Source organism: Suillus paluster, assembly GCF_016628075.1.
Source record: "Suillus paluster strain FC165 chromosome Unknown EDB91scaffold_7, whole genome shotgun sequence".
In the NCBI taxonomy this organism is placed as follows: domain Eukaryota; kingdom Fungi; phylum Basidiomycota; class Agaricomycetes; order Boletales; family Suillaceae; genus Suillus; species Suillus paluster.
In genome coordinates, this window is record NW_024537567.1 from 662432 (window position 1) to 684206 (window position 21775).

The following is a 21775-nucleotide window of genomic DNA, read 5'->3' on the forward strand; positions in this document are numbered from 1 at the left end:
ATTGTGACACGTGATAGAAGCACGTGTATTTGGGTACTTATTTTGATTTCGTGTTGCTCGTCGCGGTGAACAGCGGTGAACTCCTTTCAAGTGTCCTCCTCGCTGTCGCGTGCGTCCTCGATGAACAACTCCGTGCCAAATGGTATGACTGCTCCTCACGTAGGTCGACCTCAAGACCAGTTCCATCACCAGAGCATGACAACCCTCCTCAACCATCCAAACTGGCCCCAAATCAACCAGTATCCTCATCAACCCCAGAACCATCACTGGCAACAACCCCAGCAGAACATGCAGAACGGTCAACACATGACACAGCAGCACCCGCAAAGTATTAATGTGCCAACCCCCGCGACCGCGAATTCAATTCAGCACGCGTTGCCCAATCCCGCTCTCGACCATCTCGTGTCTGTCTTTCCCCAGCAGGTCATGCAGGACTTTTATCGCCTCTCAGCGCCAGTCGGTCAGTCACCTAATGACGACTCCATCCTTACCCAGGCTCTTTTTCAGTCCAAGCAGTCCGGGAAAACGTACAGACAGGCTCTCGAGGGCTTACATGGTGTGCGTGTCATTTCTGCTAAATCGTAACGCGCACGCGCGTTGATGACACTCCCCCAGGTCAATAACCATGCTGCCAACCTTTGGAAAGATTATTATCTTGACCACCACGACCGCTTCGATGTCCTCGTCGCTCGTCTAGCAGAAAAAAACCAACAACCATCAAAAGCAGTCAAGAAACCTTTTACTTCCATCCCCGCCGCAACCCAGTCTACTTCCCCTCAGCGCGATCGCGAGCGTGACTCGCGAAAACGCCAGCCTTCCCCTTCCCCACCACTCCGACAAAGCCGACCACCAAAACGCTCTACACCTACCGCCATCAGCACAACTCCATCCCTCGGCTACCGTCCTCCAAAACGCCCCCGAGCAACCCTTAACTCCCTCTCTGCGCCCCTCCTCCCGGCAAACTTGCCACCCAAACTAATGTCGCTTCAAGCAGACATTATTTTACCTCCTCCACCATCACGAAGCCCTACACCCCCAACGAGAATCGAAGCTGGAACAAATGGGAACAAGTATACAGAAGAGGATCGCGCGTATTTCTTAAAGTTTATTAGTTGGAGACTGAGTCAAGACGCGAGCCTGACGAAGAAAGAGTTGTGTGCGATGTTGCATGAAAAGGTGCAAGGTGTCGTGCTGAGCCTACATTCAATACTGACCTCGCACAGGCCCCGCATCACAGCGCGCCCTCCTGGACATCTCACTGGCACAATAGACACGACATTGCAGACAAAATCCTTCACTCCTTTCAAGGCGAAGAAGACGAGGATGGGGACGAGGACGAGGATGAAGACGAGGAAAATTCAGACTCCCCAAACACGCCCTCTGAAGTAGATGAAGACTCAGAAAGTGAAGTTATCCGGCAGACAACATCCTCACGTCGTCACACGAGACCGACTGCTCGTGTCCCCAATACTAAGACGGTTGCGTCCAGACGTGTGACCTCTTTCGCGCGTCGCTCGCCTTCTCGTTCGTCTGACATTCACGATCCCTCCGCCACGACGGATACTGACGAAGCAGACATGGGAGCAATGGGTGGTTTGTTTACGCCTGCAGATTGGAGGATCATAGCTAAGTATGTTGCGCGCACGCCGGGATGGAATGACATGGTGAGTCGGGAACGGTGGGAGGGCTTCCTTGAAAGGGTGAGTACTATCATATGTTCTGCGCTGAGTCTGGTGAGCCGATCGTGTGCATTGGATGATGTAGTTCCCGAATAGCGAAAGATCAGACAAGTCGTGGGCTGAGTTTTACAGACGAAACGAAGACGGTGCGCTCCCCCTTTTTTCGGTCGTCATATTCAGTGAGTCTGATATGGTCTCTCATCGTGAATAGCTATCCTTTCACTTGCGGCCCACTACAAAGGCACAAAGTGGTTGAGCAATAGTAGCATTAAAATGCAACAAGGGCGGCCAAGTTGGGCGCGCAATCGGGGACGGCGAGGTACAGAAGGAACAGATGAGAAGGGATCGGACGAAGATGGTGATTATGAAATAGATGATGGTGAACGGTAGGCGATATGCGGCCGGGATAGAAGCTCTACCTGTCCTATATAAGATGATTTGCTGGAAGTAGTACATTGGCCCTTATTTTAATGGCCTTGGCAGGGTAATACTGATAGTCTTCTTTTGCAAATCTCATATGACGTCCATGCATATGCATTACTCTCTGAACTGTAGGGATGTTCTTGCAGCGCTCTCCCAATCATGATGGTACTGACCAATTGCAACTTAAGGGGCAGTGATGACTTAATTTTGGACGTCTGCTGCGCATCGCATGCCTTTTCGCACACAACCTGTTCTTCATGATTATCCCCTCCAACTGAGCTCTCATGGACGAAGGACTCCGCTACAGTTCTTCTCGCGAAACAGCAGTCGGCTCAAGCGATGAGAGAGAAAAGTTTGAGGGGACGGCAGAGCAGGGTCTTTGTGATGGCTCATTAGGAGCATCTCATCCTCCACCACCCACTGCTACTCGTTTCTCAAGACTTGCCACTTCCTTTAGAGCACGAACCCCTCGGCTGTATCATGCTGCTACTCGAACGGTTACATACGTTAGAGGACCCAGGCCAAAAATCGATCTTCCTAGTGAGTTTTCATGTTCTGGGTGACCTGCTACTGGCGCTCACAACACACAGATCCTGTACCCCTCCTTGGCCGCACGTATACTATCAAAGGACGTCAATTCAACGTCGCACTTGAGCCTGCAATCATTCGATTCACACGTCCACTTACCGCTCCATGGCTTCTCGTCCTCCTCGTAGCTGCATACATCATCTCCTTTTCCTTCTTGGTCCGCGCACAATGGTTTCTCATCCCTGCAAGCTCCTTTGTCGGTTGCACATCTGTCTACTGGACAGGGGATGCAGGATGTGGTCTGAACGGCGCTTTGTGTGAGCCGTTTAGTAATTCGTCTTTTGATTTCAGGTGCCCGGCGCAATGTAATAGTGTTATCCTGCAGAACCCACGTGTGGTGGGCGATGTAGAGGTGGATTTCGTTCCGCTACTTGTAGGAGGTGGGGATAGTCAGAAGACATATAGAGCAGATAGTTTTATCTGCGCTTCCGCTGTTCAGGCGTAAGTATTCGATTGTTCTTTCTTTTCAACGTAGAGAGGACTTGGCCGACCATTTTTTTTCTAGTGGCCTTTTCAGCGATTCGACAGGAGGTTGCGCATCTATCAATCTTGTGGGGAACTTCACAGACTATTTACCTACAACTGCTTTCGGACTCTCTTCCATTGGATTCCCCTCTACATTCCCGATGTCTTTTAGGTTTTCACCGTCTAGTATTCTCACTCACTGCACTGACCTCCGCACACCCGCACTCGCTTTCAACATCCTCATGACCTGCCTTCTCTTCCTCGTATTGCGACCTAGAGCTATCGTCATGTGGTGGTGCCTCGTCTGCATCGGGTTTTGGCACATCGCATTATTCTCTCAGCCCCAGGCAACTCCACCTCCGCTAGATGTCGCCTTTGGTGCATTCCTGCCTACCCTTTTCGTCTGTTACGCGTTCTGGCGGGTTGCTGTGAGGTTTACGCTACCTGTGTTCGCAAATGCGCCGTTTGAAGCTATGATTTGGTACCTCGCACCTTATTGGACCGGCGTTCTGACAAATCTCACCATGGACCAAATCCCTATTGAGCGGTTGACCGCGGCTGATATCAACCAACAACCGGGGGGTCTCGTAGCGCTTATCATCATTGTCCTCATCCTTTTCGTCCTAGTGGTTAACCAGATACGTGTCATTCGGAAGACCGGCTGGCTACCATACTACCTTGGGTGGTACATTCTCGGGGGCCTCGTGGCACTGGTGCTGGCGTTGCTGCCTGGCCTGGAGTTCAGGCTGCATCATTATATCATCTCAATGGCGTTGTTCCCTGGTATTGGCTTCCCGACCAGGCTTTCGGCGATTTATCAGGGATTCCTGCTTGGAATGTTCCTTAATGGCGTGGCTGCGTTCGGCTTTGACTCAATTCTGCAAACCGCTGCTGATGTATGTCCTTTGCACGTTGTATATGTCACCAGTTGCTCACCTCAGATCGCAGCTTGTCGAAGGCGGCACAACTGGCTCCCCCCTCCCCACCTTTCTCACGAATTCCACCACTTACAACGCTTCCATTGCTCTCACCAACCAAACCATCACCTGGCACAACATGCCCGCGGCCATCGCTAACCAAGGTTGGAATGGCTTCGCATTGCTGGTGGATGATGTGGAAGTGTACATCGGTACTGCGCTCAACTACTCACTTGCTGCATTGGAGGCTGGTTTGCCACATTTCTTCAGGCTTGGTGTGAGTATTTTCACGGGACTTTCTGCGCTGGCTGGGACCTGACGCATTCTTTTGCAGTACACAATTGGGGATACGCCTGGTGATTTTACGATGCCTGTGACCCTGTGGCCGAATGGAACTTGGGTGAACCCGTTACCCGGAGCTTCGTAGATATTTATGAGTATTATTATCAAGAACAGTTTCTGTATTTTGTGGACAATAATTGGATTGTGAAGCTTTTACTGCATAGTAGTAATAGGAGGCCGAGGACTTCCTAACTAGTATTGCCCATTGTTGGCACGTCTCGTGGTTCTTGTATTGGCAACGTATTCAGCGGAAACCGTTCCGTATGCGGATTGTGTGCGGCTGCTCATTATGATTGTGGACTGTAGCCACTAGATGGGAATGATTTATATCGAGCCCTTCAGGAAGTTCAAGCACTTTACCCATCATCCAATTATCCTCTGAATCCTCTTGAATCCTGATTGTATCATGGCACCCCCCTCCTCCTCCAAAAAGTTGAAAATTGACAAACCACATTGTGCGTCCTGGATGTCACCAATTAATGATAGATGGATGCTGATTCGCTTATAGATTTCACCCCCGACGTCTCATGCCGAGGATGGACGTGCAACGTTTGCATCCCAAGACGCACCAATCAATTCTACTTCACAACCATGCAAGCTGCAATACGGCACGAAAAAACGTTCCCTGAGCACGCCCAGCACGTCTCTGAAGCCGAGTGGTGGAAGCCGAAAGACGATGGCGCCTGGGGAACCCCCGAGCTGCCTCCGCTAACTTCCGAGGGCCTGCGCACATGGGAGATGCAGACGCACGTGGATCATGTGTTTGATCTGGTACCATTCTGGATCCGTGGAGTTGATGCTGCGGAGAGGGGCGAAGTGCTGAAATTGGAAGAGTTTTTGCAGATGATGGAGGCTGATGGAGGATGGCGAACTTCAGATGAGGTGTGGGGGATGTTGGGAGCTTGGAGAAAGCCGAATCTTGCAGGGGAGAATGATGGGTGGGGGTGTATAGATGAGGCCTCTGTTCCTAAGGCTGATGGTACAGACTCGACATCGGACGATCAGGATAAAGGCTGGGGCGTGATAGAGGAGTGGGCGGTGCCGAGCAATAGCTCTTCCTCCCTCCATCGAAAAGATTTTGTCGACACGCATCCGTTTGTCGATGATATCGCTCTTCAGCAAGCAGCTGATGAAAAAAGGCGACGAAGGATGCATCACTTTTTTGAAGTGAGTGACCTCATGTCCTACTACAGGGTCGCCGATTGACTTTACACTTTTACCAACAGATGCCGACGGAACAGAAAGTACTGAAGATTCAGGAAATAATCCGTTATCTTCATGCCCATCCTGCCTAGCAGTGAATCGATGCCTTGCTACTCCGAACCTCGTTCTTATCCTACCCTCATCTTTGGGCTCGTTGGATGCACGGTCAGGGCCCTTTGCTCAATGCTTTCGCTTCATCCCCATCATCTAACTTTGGCATGCGCATCCGATATACCATGGATTTCTCCCACTACTGGTAATTTGTATTAATATTTTTGACATTTTCAACAATTTTGTTCGCCTTCGTAATGAGGTGGTCAATTCCTCTTTCCCGATCATTGCAGGTACGAGTCATTATCAATCGATGGTTAATGCTCCAGCCAGTACTGGTCGTCTTGCATTGTCTACACCCTGGTTTGGTTGTCGACTGGAATACCAGGTTCTGCTTCAAGCTGTCGATAGCGATTTCCTGTGATGTCAATGCGTCAGACGATATGTAAGAGTTCGAGCACGTACTATCGGAAGGCAGTCGCATTTTCATGCCACATATGTACCTCAGCTTGAGCTCTGAACCTGACCATGACTATCGCCAAGTATTCTGACGCATTGCTTGGTCGCCGTGCTGAATCCTGACTCGGATTCCATCTCATCGCGCAACGCATAAAAAGGAGGCTTGTCTTCGTAAAACCCGCAGATATCTACTGATTCATATTCTTCTTCATAATGCACATCCTACCTGGTGTCCTTTATCCACCTACCCCACGTAAGTGGAACGATCTGGGCAATTAGCATGTCCATTCCTCCAATTGCAATAGTAACTAGTTGCGTGTTCGTGGCGATGTTCTCTTGCATAAATCTCACCGGCCGACTATTCAACGTCATGGCATGTGGCCTGTCGCGGTAATAGTTAATGATAGACATGCAGGAAACCAAGACTACAGCAAGGTTCTGCCACAACGGCAATCCGATAGCACAGAAAGGGTCCCACAAATGCTGTGCGCGTGTTGTCCTGAATCCTGGCAGATGTAGTACAGGTTTCCAGTGCCACACACAAATGTCGACACAGCTGTGCTGCAGTCAGTAACTTGCTTCCGCCTGACGGCTTGATGTTATTCTTGGCTGTATTTCAATCGGAGGATGTGTCCAATTATCGCCGAGTGATGATATGAAGATCTGCTGGAACTCTCGAAGATCCTACTCGTGGATATGAAACCAACCGTCGTTTTGAACGTGATGGTTGCCTGCACATGCATTGCCTGTAGGTCCTGAATATTTGAATCCTCGCTTACCTCCAGCATGTTCCCGTCTGTAGGATCGCTTGCAAGACATCAGTCCATCAAGCAATCGGCAATATGTACACGACCCAAAACGCTTCATATTGTCTGTGCTATGAAACATTGGCTCGAACAATCAATTGTATCGGCTTTTTGAGGGACACAATGGTAGCTATGCCACTAGAGCTATGCTCAAGGCTGTGACACCGTCGGGTCAGTGCGTCCCCTAAGGGCACGTGACGGATGGGTATAAGAATGAACACAGATGGAGTCGGACGCGGCAACCTGACTCACGATTAACACCCATCGCATCTCGTATCTACCATGTCCCAGCTACCCCTGCCAGAGGGTTGGATTCAGGAGTACGATCCCCAGCAGAAGCACCCATTTTGGGTGAGCGCCGGATCCCTTATCAGATTGGGCTGTAGCAGGCCATCTAACACACCCTTCTACAGGTAGATACCAAAGCAAAGCCACCCCGAGCTATATGGGTGCACCCCTACGAAGACGAACAGTTCCTATCTGAGAACCCGGATATCAAGGCCAAAGTAGAGAAGCTGCAAGGAGCAACGTTGGCGGAACCCCCTCCGTATGAACAGCGGAGGCATTCATTCAGCGGTGGAGAGCCCGATGTTGTTCCATTTCGCAGTGACGCCAAGTCTTCCAAGGAGAAAAAGTCTTCCAATAACGCAAAGGCTTCTGGTAGCGCATCCACGCCATCAATCGACGAGCACCATGATGATGAACGAAAGCGCGGGATGTTCGGCAAGTTGAAAGACAAGGCGATTGGAACGAAGGAAGAGCGGGAGGCGCACAAGAAACTGAAGGCTGAAGAACGTGCACGAGAGGAAGAGCAGCGGGAGGCACACAGGAAACTGAGGGCTGAACAACGTGCGCGAGAGGAAGAGCAGCTTCGGGAGGCGCGGAGACGAAACTTGGAGGAACGTGCTGCGTACATGCAACAGCATGGTGGAAATGTGCCGTACGGTGGTTACGGTGGTTACTCTGGGGCAGGCTACTCGGGCTATAGCCAATATGGCCCACCTGCGGGAGACCCGTATGCATACAATAATCGACGTCGGACGGGAGGCGGAGGACTGGGAGGTGGGATGGCGTTACCGTTGTTAGGAGGATTAGCAGGTGGCCTCCTCCTCGGAGACATGTTAAGTGGTGGATTTGACGGAGGCTTTGGTGGTGGTGGTGGGTTTGACGGAGGTTTTGGCGGTGGTGGTTTCTTCTGAATTGCTTATAATACCTTGTACAGTCCCTGCGTTATCTTTATACCCAAAGAATGTTTCAGCTAGTAGTAGTCATGTATAATTAATTGGAGTCCAACTTTTATATTGTGGGAAAGCTATTAGTACTTTGTGCTTTACGCCGAGGAGGGTCAAAGCCATCATTGGGCCAGCTAGCCAATTTGTAGAGCAACGCAAGAGCGACGTTCATGGCCCGAGTTTTACCTTCATCGCTGACCCCGCACATATGCATAATCCCTTCCCCAGACCTTGAAGACCTTCTCCAGTCTTCTTCTCTACCTTCTCTGCCTCATATTTTACAGTCATTTTCCCCCTTACCACAAGGTATGTTTAAATGTTTTCGACTCGTATTACTGTTTGATCACGTCCCTACCAAGTCACAACCCGTACGACTGCTTTGACCACAGTCCCCCATGCATGCTTTGCTCTTCGTTTTTCTGACTTAGCAGAAATCGAGGCCGCGTGTCGTGAGGATGAGGAACAACGCGCCACCCGAACTATTGACTGGATCGGTGACCGTATCAGCAAACGCTGCACGAAATGGGTAGATGATTTCGAGAAGATCCACGATCGAGATATTGCAAGAACCCCTTGGTGGGATGAATTAAGACGTTGTGCCGAAGGTGATCACGTTCCAGCTAGAGATGAGGGGTGGAATCATCCAATGTCAAGTCAGTAATTCTACTCCACTTTTTACATCGCCCCTCATGCATCGTCTTGCTGCAGTTATATTAGCAGTCTCTACTACCGCACCAAACCCTTTGCAGGCAATCACTGCCCTACATTCCCGCACATTAGACTTTCCATCATGGGTAGACGTCACACATCTCATTTTCACCCTAATCATTCATCCAAAGGACTCTCCACTTTCTGATGAAGAGTGCGTATTCACCCCTCATTTCCGTTCTTCCTTCTCACAACATACCCTTCCAGAGCAGGCGCCCTCTTCAATGCTGTTAAGAAACAGTATGGTCTACATACTTACCTTCTTTCTCTTGAGCTTTCATCCCCTCCGCCACCCCCCGTGTCCATTCCAGCACTCGTTCCTCGACTACCCCCATCTACTATTCTCAATGGTTCGGTCGATGGCGCACGCCCTGACCCAAAGACCGCACAAACAGTCCCATTGAACACTCTCAGGATGTCTGAACAAGACATCTCACAAACCGCCAGATTTACACGAGAATTCGTGACAATGAACTTGGTTCCATGGATGGAGAAATGTGTTATAGAATGGAACGAGGCCGTATGTATCAACCATTCCCTTCCATTTACTTACCGAGTTCCATATCCTACCAGTATTCCTCGAGCCGAAGACTACCATCACGCTTGTTTACATCAACACGTCGACTTTTTGGCACTTCATCCTCACCTTCACAAGCCCCTGCACACTCCTCCAGCTCCTCTACTTCTTCTCTGCCCACACGGTCACACACACACAGCGTACCCCAGTCATCTTCTACGCTGCCTCCTCCACCATCACAGCAACGACGCTTGGCTGAGTTTGCAACAATCCTTGGCGACTTCAAACTAGCAGTTTCTGTATGGGAATCATTACGGAAGGAAGGGAAGGGAGGTTCTGTAAGCATGTATCTATATGCATATTTTTCCTGCTATCTTATAAGCCCGCTGCTAGGATATCCTCCCTTTACTTATCGCTCCCTCGCCAGCCGTACAGCTTCACGTCTCTCATGCCTTGAATACTCTCCACCCCCAAAGCATCGAGCTCCCATCACATGCACAATTACGCGCTTTGTTATACGCGGTGCGATGGGAATCGACCCTCACGATTAGCGACTTCCTAAGCAATACTCTCGAGGGTGAGCGATGGCTTGTCTGGGCTGCGGGCAACGTGCGTTTATTACAAATTTTCCCCTCGATAAGGCACCAATTGACTGTCAGGACTTAAGGCAGAAGAACCACCAGCAGCTCTCTTGTTGGCTCACGCAGCACTCCTCAGTGTTCGGAAAGATGCACGACGGCGAGCAGCCCTGTGGTACTTCTTTGCTGCAAATCGTCTGGAGAAATGCGGCATCGTACGCTGTTTCTATTTCGAACAGGAATTTTTATTGATGAACACATACATTTAAGAAACCACTAACCATGTATTTCCTTCGGAGAGCCCATGAATTGTCCATCTCTCGCCCGGAGAGACCCTTGTCGCCATCATTTTGGATTTCTGAAAACAAACAACCATCAGACTTTCAAGGCTTTGACGCTGTCATGTCTGGTATCGAGCACCCACTTGGCAAGTGTCTTTCGGGCCGTCTTCTTCCTTTCTTGACGCGGTGTATCTCTTAGGAAGATTGCTATATACCACAGGTGACGTATCAGGTGCTATTCGGTACTTCTTGGGCCTCTTGCGGTGGTCGTCAGCATCGTCATCTCCACTCGCACAGCTCTCCAATCATACTGTGGACATCACGAAAGATCCCGACAACTCGGACAAGGTGTTCCTGGAGGACTTCCAGGTTGCTATTTCGGTAATGCGATTCCTTCCGTTACCTGTACCCCATCTGACACCATATTCCAGCACTTGAAGTCGATATACGGGGAGCAAGCGCGCTTGGAGGATCTCAAGCTACCGCTTCGCTTCGTTGTCCCCTCGCAGACCTGCGTTCGATTAGCACGAGACTCTGTCGATGGCGAGCAGTCCGAGTGGGAGACTCGGGAAGAAATATGGTCATCCTTCTGGAAGTCTCGAGGGAAGGAGAGGCTTGAACAAAGTGGAAAGGCCGCTGTGGGAGGTAATTTCTTCTTTTCATCGCGCGTTCCGACTTCGTAGACTCATCTCATGCACAGAGGCATTCTGGGTTGATATCACCTTGCGCAATCCCCTCGATACGGAGGTCACCTTGGCCAATCCAACGGTGATAATCGAATCGTCCTCTGGAGATGCTGCCTGGATTCGGGATAATGTTGTAATCGAGACCGCGGAGGATACTGTCCTTTATGCTAAGGAGTCGCGGATAGTTCGTGTGCTGGTCGCTTCTCCCTGCTTTTAGCTGACTGAATTATTTCAGATTTCCATTGCCATCAAATCTTCCAAACCAGCATCATTGGCTATTACGGGCGTTGCTTACGACTTCCTGGGGCTCCTTCCAACAGTGGAGCCACTGGCACGCCGTGGTCGCAGGCTACAGGAGACAGCTCAGCAGAGACAGACAGTCACGTACGCTCCTGACGTGCTCTTGAAGCTCGATGTGGAAGAGGCAAGCCAAGAGCTCGCTGTGGCCTTCGTGGACGATGGACAGCTTGTGCTTGCTGAGGGAGAGTGTAAGCGAATGAAGCTGTGGATGTCGAATGCTGGTTCGAGAGATATTGGGGAGGTATGGGTTGTGCCTGGTGCTGAGGATCAGATCTGGATCGAGCCTCTGGATAGTGCGTCAGGTATGTTTTACTGCTGGCTTATTTGACTTGCAGGTACTCATGTTGGGCCAGTTTCAGCTACGAGCATGAAATGGAAAACGTGGCAGTCTGATAACATGATTGTTCCACCAACACCGTACGGTATACCCCTCGCGGAGAAGCTCGTGGCAGCTAAGAGCACCGAAGTCACGGTTGTTTTCCATGCAGGTCGTAAGGGGAAACAAGACCTGTCGCTTCTCTTCGTTTATCGCGAGGTGAGTCGCGACAATATCCTCGATCTGCTGATTTGCTAAAGTGATCAATGCAGGCACAAGGTAGCCCATTCCACTGCACGCGCGTCACGAGGAGTTACGAGGTCGTCCAGTGCCTCCAGATCTCTACTGCCTCGCACCCAAGTCACTCACGAGATCACTCATTCTCGTTAAGTCTGGACCTGGCTAATATCTCGTCTTCGAGTTATGTGGAGATCAACCAAGTGACAACGATGAGCGCCAGTTGGTCCTGTTCTCCCCTGGCTGAACTTGAGTCGTAAGTTCAAACAACATTCATATTTCTGTCGGTTGATTGCGTTCTAGTGAGCCTTTGCGTCCTTCTCAGTCAGCGCGGATATCATTTGGCGCTACTTCCACTGGTGATTGTACAAGTGTGAATGCAGTCTCAGCATTTGTCTCGAGGAAACTGAGCAACGTGCTGCATGGTCAAGCTATCGAGCCCGACAGTCCACCACCACTAGAACTCCTCTGCGGACATGTCTCCCAGGTACAGAACACCATTTCTTTTCCAAAATTATCATTCATCGACCCCTCGTAGACATTTGCCTACGAACCGTTTGTCGCTCACTTCATTATGGATGCACGACGGATAGCCGTCTCACACACGCTCGCTCAATCACACCCCCGAATACCCGCATCGTCGTACCCCAGCATCTTCCCGCTTTACAACCCGCTCTCGGTGGATTTCGTCATCTTTTGGAGGATCCCTTCTGAGCAGCGTTCCGGTCACATCCTTGTTTCAGAGATTACTCTAGGCGCAAGCCATGCTGCGCTTCGAGAAGTGCTCGAGGGGGTGGAGAGCGCCAGAGTCAAGCGAAGCATGTATGCTGAGACACAACGGGAGAAGGCGGAGACGCTGCAAGCTATCCGTGATAGCGAGTGGAACGCGGAGATGAACCCGATCGTTGTGAATGTGAAGGATGGTTTGGTGGTTGAGCATGATTTCAGCAAGGGGTGAGTGGTTCTCTTTACCTCTAAGTAACGGTTGTTAAGCAGCGTTGTTCAGGGTTTGTAAAGCTCCTGTGGAGTTTGCGATTCGCAATCATTCCTTGTCGCATCCGTCGCGCTTTATCATTAGACTTGACCCTCGTCAACATTCGTCATCGTCAGTAACTTCCTTGCCTCATATACGGTTAACTGACACGTTTGTAGGACTCTACTCCCTGCGCCATACTGTGGCCGGATGACCTTTAGAGGGCTTCTGGAGCCATTGCAGTCGACGTCTGTCCTCGCCCAGCTGTGCGCTACTCATCCAGGAACGTACTCACTGTCAGGCTGGCGGCTAGAGACCGAGGTAGGCGAACCTGGCACAGACAATGGTTCATGGCAAGTGAGGCACCGTTACGAGCAGAGTGCGCCTTCAGACGACTCATCATCAATCGTTATATCGGATATCTCGCAACCATAATGTATACAACAGGGAATATAATACGGATATAACCTACAGCTCAAGAAGGTGGCGCGCGATGTAAGATGAGGTGATCAAATTTATGCTACTTCCTCCGTGGCCTTTCTCGCTCTCTCTCGCTCCCGTTCCTCGGCTTCCTTCCTTATTGCGGCGAGTCTCAATTTCTTCACTTTGATGTTGAGGAAGGTCTGCGTAGTGATGTTGTTAGCCTGCATCAAGTCATGTGAACCAAGAGGAAACTCACGCCGACCGTGAACTGAATCGTGTTGAAGAAAGGCACCCAAAGCTGTGTGTCCGTCAATTTCAGGTAATCATGGAGATGGTCAGAAGACATACTTCGACAGGAATGAACTGCTGTGCAATAGTCATGGATATCGGGGAAACCATCCATGACACCTACGGGATGTGAGAATACTCCTTGAAGGAATGAATAATACTGCTTACTCGGACGACGGAGAAGAAGCCACCCTTGACGGTGCGGATGACCTCGTCGAAGGATTTGGCACCATTGATGATGGCCATAGAGGCCAAGAACACTAGATGAAACCCTCAGCACCAAAAGTAAAGGAGCCGAGTAAAGCCTTAGCGCGCACCTGCCGCGTTTAACGGCGCGATAAGCAGATTGCTCGCCAGGAGCTGCCCTAGCCTCGCCTTGAGCCCTGTCTTGCCAGCAAAAGCCTTCTGCAGCAGGCCGACGAGGAGGTGTCCCATTGGAGCAGAAACGAAAAACCCGTACATGGCCATCTTGATGGCTTTGGAGTCAATACGTGCACGTGCGAGGGCTTTCGTCAAGGGTGCTGCATTTTTTGAGATCTGGGGCGGCGGGAGGCCAGCCACGTTTGATCCGATGACTTCCTGGAGGAAGGAAAACGTGCCTGCACGAACACGCATCCGACACGTTGAGCGTCATATGTGTTTGCTGGATTCAAAGAAAGCTCACCGGACGTCAATGCCTTGGTGCGCAGTGGGTTTGTCGCCAGCTGCTTGAGGTACTTCGCCAGCAGTGGATGCATGGGTGCTTTCCCTGTGGCAGGCGGTATCATGGTGGTTATGGTGAAGGTTGGATAGCCCTGCCAGCGCTGAGCAGGTTAGCGGGAACCGGCTTTACGTGACCAAAGTTACCGTAAACCGGTTACCGGATCATGACACATAAACTCAATTGAATCAGGTGATATGTACTGAGAGTGCTCCGAGATATCATCAGTCGACTCCAAAAAGCCAAAGTTGATGCGAGCCACCGAAGATATACAACCAGGGAAAACATATACATATAGCGAGCAGCAAAAGTGGTATGTATCTATAAAGCGTATGTCAAAATATATAATTATCGGTCTATGAGGATTAAAATGCCATCGCTATTGCAATCCCTTATGAACGGTTTTTCACCCTGTAGGCTCCGTTAGCTTCCTTCACCTTGCATGCAACTACATGCGAGAGACATACCAGACTTTCACATAGTCCGCAAACGACACCATGCAGATTGTTTGCCAGATACCAAGACCTATCCGGGGTGTTACACCACGGTAGAGACCCTTGATACCGTTTTCCTTGTAGATGAAGCCAAGGGTGTTGAGGATAGTTAGTTTTGCTGGGCGGTTGGCATTTGCAGTCGTCTTAGCCATCGATTGCATCTGTCACGTGAAAACGTTAAGTGCAATCTATGGTCAAACAGGTATTAGACTGACCTCAACCCGGACAACCTCTATAGGCTGATTCCATGTAGCCAGTGCACCACCGATGGAGGAAGCCAAGATCTTATCCATGGCACCTAGACTGTCATTTTCGCCCTTCCCGCGTACATTCCGGATCGTAGTTTCAGCAAGACGAGCAAAACCCATGCTGTACACCGACAATCAGCTGACAGCGCCGCAACACTCATCGCAGATGACAGACCGAGAACCCCAGTTGGTACATTGTCTCACAGCAACAGCATTGACACCCTTGTTGATGCCCCGGATACCTTCGCGACGGTAGATGTCCATGAATACCTGGAATGTTGACCGTTGTACACCAACAGCAGCCTCTTTGTGTCGCGTGATCTCAACAGTCTTCATACACGTCGTGAATCCTGTAGTACGAGGTGTCAGTACTAGATTCGTAATCATCGCGTACAGCTCAGTCCCGAAAGATGGTTAATTTAAGGCAACACAGTATTTTGAACTAGCCTCGATAAACGAAAGAATGCATCATGTATGAAGAAAAAATTCAAGCTTCCTTACGTGAAGACTCACCCATAGTTGCATAAGCCTGAGCAATACCACCACCCATACCACCCAAGAGACCAGCGGTAGCAGGGCTGACACCCATACTAACACCAGTTGTCTCGATTTCAGAAGCAGTGAAAAGAAGCACACCACCCTTAGTGGAGGCTTCAATCCATGCCTATTCATTAGGTCAGCATTGGTCGAGTGCCTGATTGACAATGCAATCACTGACCCAAGGAATCAGACCCTGATACAACCCGGCAACACCACCACGGCCCCATACTGACTTGGTAGCCTCGAGTAAAGTCTGAGACCGGTTGGCGGCCATTTGGGTCTTGAGAACTTCCAAGGGTTGGCCGAGGGTCGTGACCTAAAGATACCCCGTCAGGTTTACTTAACACCGCATACACATCTCCTTCGACTTGCCTCCTGCAAAGGCGGAGTTAAGTCAGTAAAAATTACACCACCCAAACAAGAACGAACGCACAAACTAAGTAGTACGAAGGACGCATCACGACGCGTACATTAGCTGATAATCAGCAGTGAAGATGAAATATATATACCATGTTCATGATAGCACCTATGAGATTATTGTTCAGCATGTTTCATAAAGTGAAATCACATTTGTAGACGCGCTCACCGACGGCAATGTTCGACCAGTTGATACCTTTCTGGCCGGGCTCCTTTTGAATTGCCATCGTGTGCTCGTCGTCGCGGGAAGTGACCGGGTAGAAAAAGAGGAGGGAAGTAAGGAAGAGAGAAAGATGTGTTCAAGCCGACGCGAATAAAAGGTTTGGAAGTAACCGATGCCTTCCAAAATGGGACCACAGCTGCCCGCGGAGCGGAGGTTACCTTTTCCACAAAATAGCCCAAACCTGGCCAGTTTCAGAGTGACTCTAATATTTATTGTTTATTTCCATTTGACAAGTGGAACGACAATATTAATTATCTTCGAGTGTTAAATCGGCACCGGGCGCGGTCGGAGCCCATGGCCTGGACATCGTACCACTTGACAGCAAATTCTGGTCACGTAAGAAGTTGTAAATCTCGAACCAGCCTCTACTGACATCCCAAATCTATGTATGTAACGGTGGATGAATACAAAGCGAGAAAAGTCGGCATGATTAAGGAGAATTTGCATTCGAACGACGCAGGATCTACAATGTTACAGTCGCATTAGAGAAAGACTTCCAGATATGTGCAATCATTAACCAGAGGGTGGGGTATGCAATGAAAAGGAGGTTGATGCTAGACTGAGACACCCTGATAGGAATGATAGGTAGGAATGGGTGAAACTCCTGTCTGTGATATTACGAATAGAGAAAGATGATAAAGGAAGGAAGGAAGGACAAGTCGTCAATAACATCAACGGTGCAGGGCACCACCCACAGACATAGCCCAGTTAATGTTAATCGACCACGAGGAGGGGGGATGGAGGCGGTGCGGAATCCATGAGGCTAGTATATCCTGGCGGCGAAGGGTTGGTGAGAGCTTTCATGCGTCGGTCGTGCCTCTTAGCTGGTCGAGGTCTGCCTTTAATCTGCAAGAGAAACGTGTCATGAAATGAGCACGGCGAAGTCAATAAATCAAATCCAAAAATGAATCATCCGCAGAACAGACAAGTAAGGAAGGTACGAAGCTAATAAATTACAGTAAAAGTAAAGGCAGATCGTTATCATCACCGAGAATATCAGAACAACTAAATAAAGTCAAAAATCACGGCCAGCGCGATCACCACTCCAAATACACTTTGAAGTCCAAAGACCTTGACATACCGAGTAATGGAGTCTTGACTCTCTTCTTGTTCTTGCTCGAGATACTGGATCTCCATCGATTTGCGCGCGATGTCCTGATGGACCTCGTCCATTTTGTTCTGGAGTCCATCAATCTCATTCCTGAGATCCCTGACGGTACGCTCATGCTCGGCCACCAAGTCGTGCATCCTCATATTGTGCGCCTCGTGTGCTTTCTGGAGCTCCTCCCTGGTGACCATAGTCGAAGATGGGGGCACAGCCCCATTGCTCTTCGGCGTAGCTGCAGCCTCAGCAGCAACCTGTGCCTTGAGCGTAGCAATCTCACCCTCCAGGTCGGAAAGTTTGAGTGACAGCTCCGACTTCTGCGCTGCAAGGCTGCTAATCTCCTCTTCATGAGCAGCACGGAGCTTCATGACGTCTTCAACACGTCCACGAGCCGCTTCCTCGAGCTCCTTCGTGTGATTAGAAGACATTTCCGAAAGCGATTCCTTCGTGACGGCAAGAACATCATTGAGCATGACATTGTCATCACGGAAGGTGGCAAGTTCCCTCGTCAGGCGATCGATCTCGGACGCCTGGTCAGCAGAGGCAGAGGCAGCCGCGAATGCCGCCCGGGCATCCTCAAGCTGCGCCTTGAGGCTTTCCACGTCAGATCGTGAGGAGTCTAGCGCTGCCTTGGCTTTAGCAAGGTCGTCTTGAGTAGCACGTAGTTCTAGGCTCTGATTGCTCAATTTCTTCTCGAGTTCGCCGATCTGCGACGCAAGAGAGTCTTCATGGTCTGCTCGTAGTCCGTCCACCGTCGACTGGTGGGCAGTACGAAGTTGTTCGATTGTTGCTTGTGATTCAGCACGGAGCGCCTGAAGGTCTTCACCATGTGCATCTCCAGCTTCATTCTGAGAACAAGGCGGCAGGATGAGTACAAGTTGTGCCACAACGTCATAGACCATACATACCTTAGCACGCTCAAACGCCTCCTGCAGGAGCAAGTCGTGTTCGGCCTTCACAGCGTCAACTTTGGCATTGTAATGTGCTTCTTGACTCTATATCACCCATAAGAAAATAATATTGGAAACGTGGAACAACAACTTGCCTCCAACTCGATGGTGATTCTCTTGATCTCCTCCGAAAGCTCAAGATGCTTCGACAAAAATTCACCCTCCGTCTCATCAAGCTGACGCTCGTGCTCCTCAACGGTATTATGAGCTTCAAGCTTTGTCTGCTCATGGGCAGCATGAGCAGCAGCGAGCTCTTCCCGCAAAGCTTCGAGGTCGGCAACAACGTTGGAGAGCTCGTCGTTGGCGGCCCGCAGCTCGCCATTGTGAGCTTCCTCGACCTCAGCCATCTGGTTGGCGTGTTGTTCTTCTCTGGTTTTCGATGCGTCAACAACGCTTTGAGTAGTAGCGGCGGCATGGGCCAGTTCTTCCTCCAGCCTTTTGAGGCGGTCAAGGACCTTGGCATGGTCGTCCTCTGCTTGCTCTTGACTCTCCCTCAACTCCAAAATCTCGACCTCCAGCTCTGAGAGCTTGTTCGCGTTTTCCTCGCGCTCTGCCTTGAGTTGCCGGACCTGGGCTTCGAAAGCATCTGCATCTGCAGCTCGCTGCTGAGCTTCACTTAACCTGGCGCGGAAATCTTGAAGCGTTGAAGCGTGAGAGGCCCTCAACACTTCGGCTTCCGCGCTGATGTTTTCGTATTCGGTCCTTGCCCTAAGAAGAGCCTCGCGCTCAATTTGAGCAGCCGTTGCTGCTTCGGAAGAAGACTGCTCGCTGGAGCTGCGAAGGGTCTCAAGGTTCTCGCGAGCCGCTGCAACTTCAGCCGTGAGGGACTCTACTTGGCTTTGGAGGCTGTCAACGATATCAGTTTGGTCCGTTGACGCCAAATTTGCCGCATCAAGCTGAAAACAAGATGTCTGAGATAAATATGATAGTGATAGCAGTTAACCTACCTCTTGCTTCGTAGAATCGAGGAGAACAAGGACGCGTGAATGTTCATTGCGATTTTGTTGCAAGGTGGCGCTGAGCGCTTGAAGGTCCGACTGAGCAGCAGCCTTTTCTTGTTGCAGCTGCACAAGTGAAAATTGACTTGCTTCAGCATCTGCACGAGCGGTTTCTAGGTTTGCTGTAAGGACAGCGAGCTGCTCTTCAAGCGCAGCGACTGCATCTGCTTTCAATGAGAGCGCATCCACAGCCTCTTTGAGCTAACGAAAATCGTCAGCGATAAGCCGAAACAAACGGAGTCACCTCACTTTCTGTTGCATCTCCTCTAGAGGTCTTCCGTCATCTCTAACTTCGCGAATGGATGAAATTGAAGTAGGCTGCCGCAGAGGGGGTGCGGTCGAGTTTCCCTTCATGGATGAAACAGAGGGCGTTCTCCTCACAACCTCTGATATTGAAGCACGAGGACGAGAGGCGGCAGGAGCAGCAGCGTTGGACCTCAGCGATGCAACAGAGCCAGAAGGAGAAACAACAGAAGCGCGTGAAGGTGTGCTGGCCTCAGCTGGAGCAGGCCTGGAAGACATAGAAGATGTCAGAGACGACAATAAAGTGCCCCGCGACTTTGGTGTCGGAGGGGTGCCGGTAGCAGATGGCGCTCTTGGGGGGAGCATGGATGTTCGCCGAGATGGTTGTGGAGGACCGGAAGGGGGGCTTCTGGAAGACGCCATTTTCGACGCTGTCTTCGCTGGCGGATTGGCAGAGGAAGTGCTGATAGATTTCCTCAAAGTTGAGGGAGCAGAAGTGGTGGTTTTCGAGAGAGTCGAAGGAATTGCAGAAGGAGGCTTGCTCCCGGTGGCCGGTTTCGTGGCGCCAGATCCAAATGTGCCAGAATTCAATACCTTTGAGCACATGGCTAAGATGAATTGCATCAGACTGAGGTGAGGCAAACGCACCTTCTTCACGGTTGGTGTGGGCGGTGCAGATCTTGTCGGAGCACCTTTAGCGGATATGACTATTTTGTCCTTGCCTGCTTTCACAGCGGCCTTTGAAGCAGCAAGCTTCTTAGTCACCTCCGGCTTTGTGGCAGGTGCAGCATCCTTAAGCATGTCACCGGGCTGCATGGCTTCCTGCGTGACTGCTGGGTCAATCACATCATCATCCACTGCGCCATCCGCAGGCGTGCCAATTTCATTTGATTCATCCTGTGCGACTGGTTCTGGGTCTACCATGTCAAATGCCTCATGTTCACCATGAGCTTCAGGAGACACGCTATCTTCGGCGACAAAAACAAGGTCAGTTTCAAGGTCGGTAATTTGGGGATTGGTCTCTATGTCGGCCATAATCACCAAAGATGATGGCGGGATTGACAAAAGACGTGTTGGAACTTGGGAACGGGTCAAACGAGTGCAGAAGGAATAAAATTACAACCAGAAAATATAACATTGCCAATCACGGGACGCGTCCCGCTCGGCGCCGGCCGTCACCGAACCACCCATTTTTATCGAAACAACACGATCTACATCCTACAGCATACAACGGAGAGTCTACTTGAGGTCAGCATAAAGATTCAGAGCATTCAAAGCTGGTTCATCGAGGGAACTGTGATTATAGCTCAGGACAGAAACCTTACCAACATCTTTAGTTCTCATTAGCACAAATAAGAAACACACTTACTCCTCCGGGTTCCACGTTGAAATGAGTCCCTGGTGACCAAGCTTGAACCCAAGAAGTAACAAGCAGTCAGTTGTATCGTACCTGTAGCAAGTTCGAATCTCATCCATCGGGAAATGAGGACACGATTGAAGTGGCCATGAGCAACAATCAATACGTCACGCGTTCCCTTGCCCTCTTCGAAGTATTCTCTATGGTACTCTCGAACCTGCCAAAAATCAGAATGGCATGGCATGTGACTCAGACACAGACCTGGGCAATCACACTGTCAACGCGAGCGCACATCTCCTGAGCACTCTCGCCTCCAGGACAGCTGGGTTGGTCAAAGTCGACCAGGAATCACTGTGAAAGCTGGTGATGACTTACCCATCTCTCCAGATGGTCCAATTGGGGTCTCTGTCGAGAATTTCATGCTTGAACAAGCCTTCGTACTGCCCATAGTCCCACTCTCTAACGGACACATCAATGATGTGGTCCGGGAACTCGGGTATATGTTCGAATAACAAGTGGAATGTTCTGTGGGCTCGCTGGCGGGGAGATACGAGGGCAACGCAGAGATTTTGTGGATCAATTGGTTCTGCAGAAGAAGCAATATAACTTGGACGAGCAATGCAAAACAAAGTGTATGATACTGACTGCCTTCGCCGACCAAGATGTGTGCTCTGGACTTGATTTGTTCCTCTCCCCGGGCTGTGAGAGGAATATCGCTTGTTCCAGTCTAGCGAGAACGTTACGTTCACGCACCGAGACGTGGATGCGACGAGCACTTACGTGCCGTCTACCAGAAAAACATTAGCCACGACTACACACCGTAAATATTCGAGAGCCTCACCCATTCAAGGACCATTCTGTTTCACCTGTAGGGGGAAATCAATGTTTCCTCCTGCCTAACAAGGAATATCAACGGTATTGTGCGTACCATGTCGAATAAGAAACAGCCTTGGGGTTGAAGGTGGCATGATGCTAGCAGATGATGGTTATCGGTGATAAAAGATTGTGGGTAAAAGGAGTCTATCCAA

General features: G+C 50.3%; 9 protein-coding genes across 9 annotated transcripts; 5 read left to right on the forward strand and 4 right to left on the reverse strand.

The window, feature by feature from the left end:
* The first annotated feature begins 64 nt into the window (after nt 1–64).
* Nucleotides 65–2142, forward strand: EDB91DRAFT_1109985 (uncharacterized protein). The gene is made up of 5 exons (XM_041317666.1): nt 65–558; nt 616–1176; nt 1224–1700; nt 1765–1825; nt 1891–2142. Exons 1-5 carry the CDS (start codon nt 121–123, stop codon nt 2067–2069), a joined length of 1716 nt encoding a protein of 571 aa, XP_041181437.1. The 5' UTR covers nt 65–120; the 3' UTR covers nt 2070–2142.
* A 244-nt stretch (nt 2143–2386) lies between these two features.
* On the forward strand, nt 2387–4499 carry EDB91DRAFT_1047044 (uncharacterized protein; the record flags this gene model as incomplete). Its single annotated transcript, XM_041313299.1, has 5 exons — nt 2387–2642; nt 2693–3131; nt 3196–4051; nt 4104–4349; nt 4407–4499. 5 exons carry the CDS (start codon nt 2387–2389, stop codon nt 4497–4499), a joined length of 1890 nt encoding a protein of 629 aa, XP_041181438.1.
* A 401-nt stretch (nt 4500–4900) lies between these two features.
* Nucleotides 4901–5709, forward strand: EDB91DRAFT_1046290 (uncharacterized protein; the record flags this gene model as incomplete). The annotated part of the gene is made up of 2 exons (XM_041313254.1): nt 4901–5581; nt 5641–5709. 2 exons carry the CDS (start codon nt 4901–4903, stop codon nt 5707–5709), a joined length of 750 nt encoding a protein of 249 aa, XP_041181439.1.
* A 1409-nt stretch (nt 5710–7118) lies between these two features.
* EDB91DRAFT_1109992 (uncharacterized protein) lies at nt 7119–8232 on the forward strand. The gene is made up of 2 exons (XM_041317667.1): nt 7119–7284; nt 7347–8232. Exons 1-2 carry the CDS (start codon nt 7216–7218, stop codon nt 8130–8132), a joined length of 855 nt encoding a protein of 284 aa, XP_041181440.1. The 5' UTR covers nt 7119–7215; the 3' UTR covers nt 8133–8232.
* An 11-nt stretch (nt 8233–8243) lies between these two features.
* On the forward strand, nt 8244–13196 carry EDB91DRAFT_1344455 (ER-golgi trafficking TRAPP I complex 85 kDa subunit-domain-containing protein; the record flags this gene model as incomplete). The annotated part of the gene is made up of 18 exons (XM_041325807.1): nt 8244–8471; nt 8525–8818; nt 8874–9027; nt 9081–9393; nt 9447–9728; nt 9784–9999; nt 10058–10183; nt 10239–10395; nt 10449–10630; nt 10681–10894; nt 10950–11119; nt 11171–11537; nt 11589–11770; nt 11824–12044; nt 12092–12275; nt 12327–12742; nt 12795–12893; nt 12941–13196. Exons 1-18 carry the CDS (start codon nt 8336–8338, stop codon nt 13194–13196), a joined length of 3969 nt encoding a protein of 1322 aa, XP_041181441.1. The 5' UTR covers nt 8244–8335.
* Nucleotides 13197–13276: 80 nt separating this feature from the next.
* EDB91DRAFT_1047018 (uncharacterized protein) lies at nt 13277–14239 on the reverse strand (the record flags this gene model as incomplete). The annotated part of the gene is made up of 6 exons (XM_041313296.1): nt 13277–13384; nt 13441–13482; nt 13533–13592; nt 13641–13732; nt 13790–14071; nt 14137–14239. The coding sequence occupies 6 exons, from the start codon at nt 14237–14239 to the stop codon at nt 13277–13279; spliced, it is 687 nt and encodes a 228-aa protein (XP_041181442.1).
* A 216-nt stretch (nt 14240–14455) lies between these two features.
* Nucleotides 14456–16269, reverse strand: EDB91DRAFT_769149 (mitochondrial carrier). Its single transcript, XM_041328341.1, has 9 exons — nt 16041–16269; nt 15964–15980; nt 15888–15890; nt 15633–15770; nt 15428–15578; nt 15090–15264; nt 14882–15035; nt 14640–14827; nt 14456–14583 (listed from the first exon to the last, which is right to left on the reverse strand). Exons 1-9 carry the CDS (start codon nt 16096–16098, stop codon nt 14565–14567), a joined length of 903 nt encoding a protein of 300 aa, XP_041181443.1. The 5' UTR covers nt 16099–16269; the 3' UTR covers nt 14456–14564.
* A 738-nt stretch (nt 16270–17007) lies between these two features.
* EDB91DRAFT_769663 (uncharacterized protein) lies at nt 17008–20557 on the reverse strand. The gene is made up of 7 exons (XM_041328342.1): nt 20039–20557; nt 19397–19984; nt 19097–19348; nt 18245–19045; nt 18108–18194; nt 17176–18047; nt 17008–17099 (listed from the first exon to the last, which is right to left on the reverse strand). The coding sequence occupies exons 1-7, from the start codon at nt 20423–20425 to the stop codon at nt 17048–17050; spliced, it is 3039 nt and encodes a 1012-aa protein (XP_041181444.1). The 5' UTR covers nt 20426–20557; the 3' UTR covers nt 17008–17047.
* On the reverse strand, nt 20487–21756 carry EDB91DRAFT_1110007 (histidine phosphatase superfamily). Its single transcript, XM_041317668.1, has 9 exons — nt 21676–21756; nt 21589–21613; nt 21528–21534; nt 21393–21474; nt 21123–21333; nt 21009–21069; nt 20841–20964; nt 20760–20788; nt 20487–20710 (listed from the first exon to the last, which is right to left on the reverse strand). The coding sequence occupies exons 1-9, from the start codon at nt 21713–21715 to the stop codon at nt 20630–20632; spliced, it is 660 nt and encodes a 219-aa protein (XP_041181445.1). The 5' UTR covers nt 21716–21756; the 3' UTR covers nt 20487–20629.
* Nucleotides 21757–21775: the final 19 nt, after the last annotated feature.